The 12,375-nt window shown below is 41.3% G+C and overlaps 1 protein-coding gene across 2 annotated transcripts in view; it reads left to right on the forward strand.

Annotated features, from left to right (window-relative positions):
• The window catches only part of llgl1 (LLGL scribble cell polarity complex component 1), a 34,776-nt gene that overhangs the window by 3,489 nt on the left and 18,912 nt on the right, over nucleotides 1–12,375 (forward strand). For both annotated transcript variants that reach the window (XM_076883002.1, XM_004575821.5), the window contains exon 2: nucleotides 903–1,000. In XM_076883002.1, coding sequence (XP_076739117.1) covers nucleotides 903–1,000 — 98 coding nt within the window. The remainder of the gene's footprint in view (nucleotides 1–902; nucleotides 1,001–12,375) is intronic.

Raw genomic sequence — 12,375 nt, forward strand, 5'->3', positions numbered from 1 at the left:
AGGCCAAAGCTGCAAAAATGTTGTCTTTGTTCAAATACTTACAGACCTCACAGTTTTTAGGTGGGGAGACACTTAAACAGCTTATGTTCATGTTAGCCAAATGATGATTCTTTGTTTGAATCTCTGATGAAAGTCCATGGACTGTTTGTTTTGCTGTAACACACACACACACACACACACACACACACACACACACACACACACACACACACACACACACACACACACACACACACTTTTGTAATGTTTGGCAGCAGCTGCCAGACTGTCACAGACGTTGTCTCTCTTCAGGAGGGTTGTTTTGATGTGACTGTGTTTGTGTGATAGAGACAGATCGCACTGCACCGGCACTTTAAAGACAGAAGGAGTTAATGTTTTACGTTATGTCTGAGTTCAAGCAAACAGCCAGGCTCAGTTTTTTCAGTTAGCCATGCCGAAACCTCGAAGACCTCCACAACCTGTTTTTAAACCAGTTTTAGGTGTCTCTCTACTGGTTTCTGTTCCCTTTTTCTTTGTTGACATAAACACTTCTCCAGCTGTCTCACCATCTCCTGACATGGGCTTGGAGAGAAAAAAGCTGAAATTTTATTTCAACCCAATTTAACAAGGTCTGCAGCACATTACAATAAAGCAATGCTGCTGCCATCAGTACTTTTTAAACTACTTTCCTGTAACTTTATTAAGGGAGTCCTCCCTTTTAGACGCCTCGCTGACTATATTCAGCGAGTCTGATGAGCAGAAAATGACACGCAAACTCTCAGACAGAACTGGGTGCATTTATGGAGGAAAGTCTGGAAAAATAAATGCAAGTGTACTTGTTGTTGTATTTCTTGTGGCATTTGATAAATCTGTCTCATCAGTTTGTCTTCTCTACCCTTTCTCTGCCTGGCTTTCTCTCACAGACTGTGGAGCATGGGTTCCCCCATCAGCCCAGTGCTTTGGCCTTTGACCCCAAGTTGCAGCTCATGGCCATCGGGACAAAGTCAGGAGCCATCAAAATGTATCCTTCTGTCAGTGAGCTCATGCATCTGCAGAAGTTGTTTTGGGGGCTTGGTAAGGATTGACATTTTCAAATAAGAAACAACAGCATCACACTTTTTAAATGAATACATCGCATTAGACTAGATTAACAGATCATATTGTAGTCCAAGTCTCAAAGTGGTCTTGCTGTATTAGTCAAGGCATGCATACTACAAGTGATCTAACACAAAGCTGAGGTGACTGACTTGTGTTTGTGTCAAACAGATTATAATTTATCATATTTTAGGTTGTGTCATGAAGCTGATAAAGATTTTGGGGACAGGAAAAGATCTAGGAGTACCTCGGATAAGATTACAGAGACTGTTTCTTTTTCACTGCTGTCAGTTTACATCTTTTGAAGTGCTGCTCTGCTTATCTCGCTGCAGTGCAGATACCGTTTTGCTTTAGCTGTGGGTTTGTGGCAGAAGTGTTTCATGGATGTGTCTTTTTTTTTTCATGCTCTTTAGTGAAAATGCACATGTTGTGGGATGACAGCTAGTCATTCTTTCAGCTGCTGTTATTACACCAGGTCTACAGTGATCATACTCTTCATTGCTTTTCAATAGAACTATATCTTATGGTCTGTCTTTCTCAAGCTCCACTTTTTTTTTTTTTTTTTTTTTTTAAATGTGGAGGAATGTCTGATCAGTCGGGATTTGCAGAAGAGCTGTTTACATAACATCAGTTTGGTAGAAGTGTGTGTGGGTGGGTGGGTGGGTGGACCAGTGTGTCTCTAGATTTTCATGTTCCATGTTTTTGTTTTTTTTGTTTTTTTTAAGTTGTGACATTAGTCACATATATTTACCACGCCAACTGTGTTTCTAGAAAGAAGCCTACCATGTGACGCAGCCTGTGACCAGAGAGGTTGTGAAGAAACCCTCAATTTTACTATAATTATTTCTCTAAATAACTGAAATTTTACTTGCACTCACATTCTGACAAGTGGGTTATAAGATATGATTGAAGTGGGGGGGTTATTTACCATCAGTAGCATCATCTGGTCACATGTACTTGCATCCCCAAGTAAGTTGCTGGCAAAAAATGTCATCACAGCTAGGGCTGGGCCATATTATACCGTTCACGGTAATACCGGTATAATGTTAGGCAACGATAGGAAAATGAAATATCGCGATAGAATGGGAGTAAAACGCGCATGCGCAGTGCCTTTGTTTTCATACGCACATGGCCGATTGTTGAGTGAAACAGATGAACCAGAATTGGTTTGTAAAAATGGTGCAACTTCCGTGATGTGGAACTGGTTTGGTGTTTGTCCGTCAGATACACAACAAAGCACATTTTTTTGCAGAACATGCAAGCGGCCGTTCTAAGATGCTCTTAAATCTGGGAGTAATCTGGGTCCTAAACTCCGTAAACTTCAGGTCAAACAACACTGCAGCATCACTTAGAGTTAAAAACTGTCTAAATTCTTTCATCTTTAATAAAACGATCAGCATTGCTGCTTTACCAGGTGTAACTATAAAGTTTAACTTCCAGGCATCCATGAAAACAAAAGTTATTACATTTAACGGAGTTAGAAGTTAGCAGGAAGCTAGCGGAAGTTAGCTCGCTAGTTTCGCTAGTTACCTAAGCATGATATTGCATGTTCTGACGGAGAGATTTCTGAAAAAAATCAAACGTACAGCTCTGCTATCACTTCCAACATAAATGAAGACAGGAAACTAAACAGCAGTGACGTTTGTAGGGTTACTGAAGTTGGGCTAGCTGGTATATAATGATGTGCTACGTGATCGCTAGCGACACAGCTATGTTAGCATAACATAAACAGTGAAGCTGGAGGACGAACACTAACACTTTTCCACTTATAAAAGTTAACGTGAAGGTTCTTCATGGTTAGAGATAAATGCAATCGCATGGCAGGATACTGTAAACGGACCAAACTTCAGTCAGGAGAACAACTGAGATAATCCATCCACAATACGAGGTTAGTCATTAATATACTGCAACAACATGGGAATAGAGCAGCTGCCAGAGAATTCAACATTAATGAATCAATGGTACAGAAGTGGAGGAAGCAAGAAGAATGAGTTTAATAAAGTTGGATTTATCTGACTGCTTTGTTTCGCTTAATGTGCCTTATAATCCCGTGCACCTTATGGTCCGAAAAATGCGTACTGCACACTGCAGTTTAATGTTGCAAAGCACCTCTTTTTAACTTCAGTGGATATTATACATGGTTATGCTCAGGATATGTCAGCCCATTTCTACTGGAAATGCCTTTTGGTTAAACTTTCAGCAAGGAATTTGCATTTGCACTGTTACATTTTTATAAAGCTTTAATGTACATAAAAACCAGCTTCTTGTTTAAGTGAAAATAAATGGAAGGTTGTCTTTTTGCGCTAGTAATGTTGTGGAGTTGTATTTTGTCTCGCATCAATTATATCGTCGGTTATATCGTAATCGCAAATTTTCAAATATATATCGTGATAAATATTTTTGGCCATATCGCCCTGCTCTAATCACAGCCAAAAGGATGGTCAACAAGAAGTATGAGACTGACACAAAGCCTGGAAAAGAAAAACTGATAAACAACATCATCTTTGTTGCAACAGAATTTAGATGCTTGAAGAGGATTTCATCCTCAGAGGCTTAGAATACCTTAAATGCATTTCTTGGTGTGCGGTCAGTGGGGGAATCTTAACCCCCCGACCCAGGGAGTGGCAGTGTGACGTTCACTCTGTTTGAGTAATGCCGGATGAGCCGAGTGAAGCTGTGCTGGGAATCTGTATCGGGTTTGGCTCATGATATGCATTATGACAAAGCCATAATCTGGCTCAGTGTGTCGGTTGTGTCAGAAATTCCAGCAGCTCTGAGGCTAGTGCTTCATCCACACCAGCAGCTCCGTGACATGTTGTTGATGTCTGTTATCTCTGTGGCATTCAACTCTGCCGTATTTATGCCGTAGCTTCTAGAGTGAGTAGCAGTCTGCTGCTGCGGTGTTGTATTCAGGATTGCCCAGAGTTGGGCTTTCCTCCCTTTCATCGATCAGACAGGTGAACTTCACCAGAGTAAGACCTTAGGTGGAAAACGAAACGCTGGGATATGTTAAAACTTGCATTAAAGGTGTTTCTGCGCAGATTATAGTAACTGCGTGTGTGTGTGTGTGTGTGTGTGTGTGTGTGTGAGTGAGTGAAGGGAGGCTGCCGGCTGTGTGTGCATTATGCTGGAGAATCGACTCTTTCACATTCAGATGGGAGGAGAGAGAGAGAAACTGGTGGTACCAGGCACTTGCACTGCAGAGAGGGATGGATCGAGGGGGGAATGGTGAGATGGAGATAAACGGCAGCAGTGAAGACAAGGGAGTGTGAAACAGACAGTGGGGGGGAGGCAAAAATAACTCCAGTCCACGGCGAAATGTCTGTATCTAGCAAAACGAACCTGCCATCACCCTGCCTTTTAACAAGATTCCAGCTGCTGGAGAACATTTACCTACATTGCATTAGAACTTCAGCCTGTGGCTCAGGACCACCTAAAGCTGGTTAACTTTCCCAGGTAGTTACACGAGACACTGTTTTAGAGGGCTGGACCAATAAGCTAATAAAGATATAAAATTAATATTGAGGTCAGCTTTTTGGTGCAGTCCTCTACAACATCCCAGTTTCTCATGTGGCCCCTTGGGCGAATTAATTGCCGACCCCTGAGCTAAAGTTGTAAGTTGTTTAAAAAAAGTTTTATGGTGCCCAAATCTGAGAGTTCTCCTAAATGTTAAAAAACTAAACACTTGATGGCAGTGAGATGTTTGTTTGTTTTTTCCCTTGGAAGAATGTTTGTCACAAAGAGCTGCAGCTAATGATTTTTATGTTAAGCTGATGGAGTTACAGTAATGTGGCAGCTGTGACTTTTGGTGTTGGATGACGTTTGATCTTCAGTAGAGATTCTTAGAAATGAGGGGTCACAGAAAACTTGGCCAACCCGCTGGCTAATCACTGCTTTCCATTCAAGCAAGAGAAAAAAGAGCCAAACCATACACTACAAGGACAAAAGTATTGGGCCACACCTCAGTCTTTGAATTCAGGTGTTTTCAGTTTCGTTGCCACAGGTGTATAAATTCAATCACCCAAGTCATGCAGTCTGGCTTTACAAACATTTGTGAAAGAATGGGTGGTTCTTAAGAGCTCGCTGAATTTGAGTGTGGTGTTTTAATAGTGTAGGTTTAGTTGTAAATGCTTTTATTTAGACCGTGAGAAGCTGAGCAGGAGCTTTTTTTTGTGTGGAGGTGAAACACCATGTCCAGCTGGTATTTTTTAACAAAGTGGCAGGTTAATTATTTGTAGATTTCCATCTGGTGGTGTTCCTATCTGTAGATCCACCACATTTGGTATCAATAAGAACAATGTGAGAGCAGCAGCACCAGTTTCCTTAGGTTTGTTGTTTTTCGTGAGTGTCCTGTTGTCTTTGAGTCTCAGCCTCCGGTCATCTGCATCTTGTTTTCTGTTTGATTTTAACTGCGTGTCTAAGATCTGGTTTCTTCAGAGAATTATGAGTGAAACAAACTGCTGTTTACTAATGAATACACTGGTGTTAAGGTCATCTTATGGTTTTCCCCAGAAACTCTTCATTTCCCCAAATCTCTGTAGACACTACAGGGATCTGCATGACACTTTGAGCCACAACAGCCACTTTAGTGGGAAATTCATTGGAATTTCCCTTTAATCTCTCAAAGCCTACTACTTGTTTGTTTTAACATTTACAGTGATATACAACAAATAATAAACTTGAAGAAAGCAACACCGTTTTATTCCACTTCCGAATTCAAGGTTGGGGGTAAACTAGACAGACAAGCAGTGAGAATGAGTTTCAGGTTTGTGTATGTGAGTGAGTGTCCACATTCCTTGTTAATCTGACAGGCTCACTGACTTTGGTTTGACCTAGAAGTGGTTGCCAGCATACCTGTACTGTAGTACGCATTCACAGCCCTGTAGAGCCAGATGTGCAGTCCTGCTTTCTGACGCTGATGCCTGAACTGTGCAGAGAGCGTGCTGAGTAGTAGGACTAGAGAGTATTCACAAAAGAAGAGTAGAAAATTGCTAAATTTGAGGTACTCGTTTCATTTGAACTCATGCTATCCGTCCTGGCACCACGTCTCCTCCTCTCCTCTTGTTCACATTCAGCCTCTCGTTCAAGTTTCTCACTTGCTCCCTCTCCTTTTCTCCTTCTCTCGTTCTGTGTTTATAAAGGCAGGGTCATATTACACCCTCAGAGTTTCTGCTTCGACCACAGACTGGGGCTCAGCAGAGGGAAGGGGACAATGTAGCGTGGAGGGGTTTTTTTTTGTTGGTTTTTTTTCCCCCCCTATCATCTGTGGGGGTGGTGGGGCGACTTAGGAGTCTGTCTCCTGTCATGGAATGCATGTTGCGTTGCCCTGGGTTAACCCTCCCTCATTGTGTGTGTGCGTGTGTGCAGATCGGGTGAGTAAGAGCTTTGTTGCTGAGTCGAGTCTTAATAAAGGGCGCTTTTGAAATGGTTTCCAAGACGACCATTGCAGTTGCCTGGGATGAGAAGTACTTGCACACTGGAGGGGTTTAAAAGTCTGCAGCTAAGCACATCAGACATTAGAGTTTGGTAAGAAATGCATCGGTTAAAGGTAAAAAGGTCAGAAAATGCTGCCTACAGTATTACAGAACCTCTTTGCGATGAACACATTTATTTCAGAATGACAAGTCAGGGCTCTGATTACTTCTAGACAATGTGGTACGTGCTCAGTCGCACAGACACTCTGACCATTTATCAAAAGGACCGGCCATCTAGCAGCCAGGACGAGCTAATATTTACACACTCGGGCAGCAGAGCTTTGATCTGTGTGTTTGTGAGTGTGCTCCAGCTGATGGCTCTGCATCTGTCTCGCTGACATCCTGCTGGTCAATTGCCTGTTGTTGTTCTGATTCATCAGTTCCTATCTGACACTTTATATTTGCATCTTTATTCAGTATTTTTATCTGTACTGAAGTCACCATAGTCCAGCTTAGTTTAGACCACAGGGTTGTTCACTGATTTTTTTTTTTTTTTTTTTTCTTTTTTCGGGAATTCAAGAGAAATCTGTCTTTAACACCATGAGTCATGCACTATTGCAATGTCACACTGACTGGATTTTAAAAAAAAAATAAATAAAAACAAATCCCTGTTTTCTTAATTTCTTCTCATGATGAGTTGATTTTATTCTGACAGCTGTTTTAGTTTAATGCGTGTGCTCATGTCTGTGTAGTTGGTGGTGAAAGCGGTGCATTTCCTTTGTGCTTGTTGGTGCCATCAGTTTCCCTTCTAATTGTAGTACAGCTTCAGCTTCTCCTGCCATTTCCCCATCATCAGTCTCCAGCTTTTGATCAAGTTATATGCATTTGTGTTTTTATGCACAACTGTGTGGTCTGTGTTGCAGGGGAGTCTGCAGAGAGGGTATACCATTTTATGTAAGCTGCATTATTTTTGTTTGTGTTGAACAAATCAATGCAAGTATTCATTGGTATAGTTGAGATCAAGTTAGACTTTGATTTAATCTGGAACACTCCTCCTATCCTTTACCTCCTACCTTCTCCTCCCCCAATCACCCACACACAGCCTACTCTCTGCTTGCTTATACGGATGTCTTATAAAGTACTTTTCTCTCTACAATATTTTTAGTTTCTCCCTCCTCCTATCATACTTTTGTCTTTGTTTTTTCTTTTTCACTTTCTGTGTCACTTGGTTTCCCGACTATTCCTAGCTCCTCATTGATATTCCTGAAGAATTGCAGGACCTTTTAACCCCACCCCTTCTGCTCTCTCTGCCTTCACCCTCCTCACGCCTCATTCTCTGCTTTTAGTCCCTGCCTGCTTTTACACCCACACACATGAATTAATGTGCACACACTCGCTCGCCCAGTTGGCAACAAGTTGCAGGAGTCTGTCTGCGGGGATAAAGACTGTGCGGGCTTACCAAGTAGAGCAGATTGGATGGGTTGTATAATAGAGTTGAGGCATGAAAAGGAAAACATTTATCTGAACTGACAAATCAAAGTTGTCTGATTTGCTGAATGAGCAGGGTAAGGTGACTGAATTAAAGAGAGCATTATGGCAGCATTAGCTACTTGGTAGCTTTACTTTGAGTTGTATTTGTAAGCCATTACCTCCCAGTGTTACTGGCTCTGGCATTGCAGATAATAAACCTGTTAAAGCTATGTTTACATCTTTACATAAGTAACACTCAAAGCACAATTTTTATTAATTTTTTTTAAAATTTCCTTTCCTTTTTTGTTTTTTCTTTTGTGAATTAATCAGCAGCTATGCTTCTGGGTTTGAGGCTGTAATTTCAGCCAAAAAAAAGACTAATGACAACATTAACATGCCCATAGTCACTATGTCCGAAATCAGGTGTTATTTACAATAGAGTAGTGTAAAGTTTCAGTCAGTGTACTGCAAACCTGGTGACCTGCATCACCTAAACATCAGGAATTGTACAATTTTTAGTTAAGTTTATTTTAGGTTTTCTGTACGTTAGCTTTGCTAATGTATCTTGTTGGCTTTTGCCTTAAACTTGCGTTCTTTTTAAAGGTGGGATTGTTGCAAAACAAAAGCCCTCAATATGTTGTACATATAAATAACATCCTTTTCTATTTCTCTTTGATGTTACTTTTAGTAGAGGGTTTTCTCTAGCTAGACCTGGCTTAGGTAGAAATGCTCTACTCGAATTGCTGGACTTGTGCTGTTTGTTCCTGCTAATGATGTTATTTTGTTCAGCTGATCTTCTTGGGACCATTAATGTTTGCAGTGTTAAAATAAACCGTGTACTGTTTTGTAGTGATTCTCCAATGTACATGTACATCCACTCCTTCAGGTTTGACTGCCTCGGTGTGACAGAACGTGCACTGAGGGGGCTGCACAGAAAGGGGAGTGTGGGAGGTGGAGAGGTACTAGCAGAGGGAAAGGATGCAAATGAGACAAGATTGTTTCTCTAGTGGGTGGGTGGAGTTGTTTGGCTTGTCTTGTTGTAGACTTTTGCCAGACGTCTGAAGAGTTTGTGCATGTGTTGCTATGCATGTAGGGAGGTGAAGGAGTTAGAAAATGCACATAAATGATGTCTTTCATCAGTTCAGCTTCCCTGAAAGTCTGAAACTTTTAGGAATATATTTTTTAAACCTTTTTTAGGGCCTTCATTCTCTTTCTGTGTGTGATTAATTTGTACTTCATCTTTAGGTCTAGTGATGGGGTCAGGCAGGAAGTAAGAACATATCTTCTGTCACTGTTTGTGGGTGGGTGTGTGTTTGCTGCTACCTGTGTGTCCACATGGAAGACAATGCCTTCTGTTTGTCTGTATTCAGACCGTGAAATCGCTTTATCCTTGCTAACGCACTCTCTCTGCATCAGCGGGCAATTGTGCGTGCGTGTGTGTGTGCGCGCATGCGTGTGTGAGGACGAGACAGTGATTCAGTGATTATAAGTTACTGTAGGCCTCCATTGTGTGCTTTTCTGTCCTCTGGTGAGCAGTGAAGCAAACCTTTGCATGCTACAAACAGAACATATAGATCAGTTCAACCAGTCTGTCATTCAACAGGTGTCGTTCTTTTTCTTTAAAATTTTCTCTAAACCCTTGGCATGCTGTTTAGGAGTGGTTTTACACAGCTGGAGTGTCTGTTTATACTTTTTTTCCAGACTGGATGGAGGAGGACTTTAAGTTTCTGCTTTGAGTCAGCGTTTCATTCTGTTTACGAGTATTAAAGTCTGACTCCCTTTAGTTTTTGCTGTTAGAGCCTTGTGTGTGTTCGAAGTGTCGATGAAACTTCTGCCTTATCTGGTGAGGCACCCTGAGACTTTGCAGGCGTTCCTCTTTACCTTATCCTGCGTTTGGTAGGCACATAGTTTAACTCTTTCCTCCATAAAGATGCCGTTTGATGTCCTCCACCTGTACTCTTAATGACAAGCTTTGACACCTCAGTAATAGATCAATAAAGACATGGTTCAGGTTTTCCAAGGGTACCTCCATAAGCAGAGACCACCCTCACCAACTTCTGATGCTGCTCATTTCAAAAAAAGAGCTTTCAGGAGGTAAAGAGCTGAGCCTCAGAAGCGTATTTTGTACATGATAAAGGAAGCACTTGGTCCCCAGAGGATAAATCCTTACATATTTTATTATAATCCTACTTATTTGTGTATCAGCATCAATATCAAGTCATGGGTATAAAAATAAAATGTGTGCGTATAATGGGCAGATTGCCATGTCTTCGATCTGTTGAGCACATTTGTGCTTCCCAGAATACAAAACCATTTGAGGATCAACACTGCAGCTCCAGGGATATCTAGTGAGCCTTCTGTGTGTGTGTGTGTGTGTGTGTGTGTGTGTGTGTGTGTGTGTGTACATTATTCCTATAAATGTTTAATCAGTTCCCCTCTGATCACTTTATTCCTGTTGGCATTGCTTTATCTTTTGTCTTGCTGGAAATGAAGGTATTGGATATCAAATTACCTGATGCTTCTGAAGGGATCAGGACTAGAGTTGATGGGGAAATTGAATTCAAACACATTTTAAAGAAACTTTTATTGAAATCAATAATATATGTAGGTTTTTAATATTTTCTTTTCAGCTCACCTGTTTTTTTTGTTTTGTTTTTACCGTCAGTGCTTTGTTTTTTTTTTGGTTTTTTTTTTTTTGTTTTGTTTTTTTAAGTGCGATTTCTCAACATTTTAATGGTCCAGCTCTTCTGAATAATAATCTAACGACATTCCCAATCAGCCTTAGTCACACTTGTGGTTTGTGCTTCTTGACAAACATTTGCATGTTAACAGGCTAAAGTAAGACTATGATCATGGTGAACATTATACCTGCTAGACATCAGAAATTGTGAGCCTGTTAGCTTTTGGCTAGTACTCAGAGGTGCCACCATGCCTGTAGACTCTTATGCTAAAACTTCTTAATGTTTATTTTAAGTTTCGTCATTAATCAGAGTTTACTGGAATGAAGATGACAAAGCTGTGAGCACAGGCACATAGTTGTAGAGGCAGGAAGGGTGACACATTTACTCACTTATTATGACCCCACAGCTTTTGGGGGCTTGTATTATTGGCCAATGAGCAGACCTCTTGGGGGAGGGAGCTTAATTCAGACATGCACATAAACTTTTAATGAGGTCAAAGCAACAGGGTGACATCATCCCTGGGAATCCCTCTACCAGCTGTCTGCTGACACACCAGGAGCAGGAAGTGTGTGTGTGTGTACACATTTTTACTTATAAATTTTTCTAACTGCTCCTGATTGATAAACGTTTTTATTCCTGGTTATGTGGTGTTGGGCTGGTTTCTGTCTGAGCTGCTACAGACCAGCCAAAAGTCAAGTCTCCTAAATATTAGTGGTCTTCTTTTTTTTTTTTTTTTCCCCCTCAATGTGCTGACAGCTTTCTTTGCACTCGTTTTTGCGTAGCCAACCTAAATGTGTGGGAGCTGCGAGATTTGTGATGAATGAGCTGTGGTCACCATGACATAGCTGGAATATATGCACAAACCGCTGCTGTCTGTCTGTTTTTCAGTCCCTCTCATCTTTCCCACACAGCTGTGATTTTTCTCCGTTCACTTATTCTCCTGTCGGCTTTTTCACTTTTACCTTTAAGTTACAACAGAGCACTTTTAATTTGTCCCTCGGTAATTTACCTTTCTGTGGAAGCTTATTTCTGCTGCTGGAGGGGAACAAAATGCCATCCATAACTTAAAATTTGGGTATCTCACAAGTTTAATTTAGTAAGATTGACAGAGCTAACACAAAATTCAATCCGGAAGCTTCACAAAGGAAAGCAGATGGAGCAGCATGCACACTCAAAAGCATCAGAGAGCTACCAGTGAACGTGAACAAAGACCAGGATGAGTGTGTTCATGTCAAACTGTTGGGCAGCGAATACTGTCAGCCACCTCCTTGTTACCTGCTTCCAGATGGCAAGGAGATGACATATCTTCATAGACCTTCCTGATTGGGAGAGCTAACTTTAAATTTCAAGTTATTATTTTTTTTCCTCTCCCCATTGGCGGTAATGCGGTTCTGTACCTTTTTGCCATTATTGCTCCTCTTTAGATCGTGATGCCTACTCTGCTCATTGAATCTGCTTTTAACACAGATGTTGTAATGCAGCAATTCAGTCCTTTTAATATTTTAGCACACATGCTGTTGTGCCACGCACAAATTGACTCACAGCTTTGGCTTAAAAAAAAAAAAAAAATCTGCACTGGCAGTTCATGACCCACAAATGAAAGCCCTCCTCACACCTCCACCTCCAGCTGTCTGAGACTTGTTACTGCTGTGTATAAAACACAGGGACAGGAAGTGACAGCACTCAGGAATGCCAGTATAACACCCAGCTTGGTCTCCAGGGGATCGGCGTCGTGA

Source organism: Maylandia zebra, linkage group LG4 (genome assembly GCF_041146795.1).
Source record: "Maylandia zebra isolate NMK-2024a linkage group LG4, Mzebra_GT3a, whole genome shotgun sequence".
NCBI classification, from domain to species: Eukaryota; Metazoa; Chordata; class Actinopteri; order Cichliformes; family Cichlidae; genus Maylandia; species Maylandia zebra.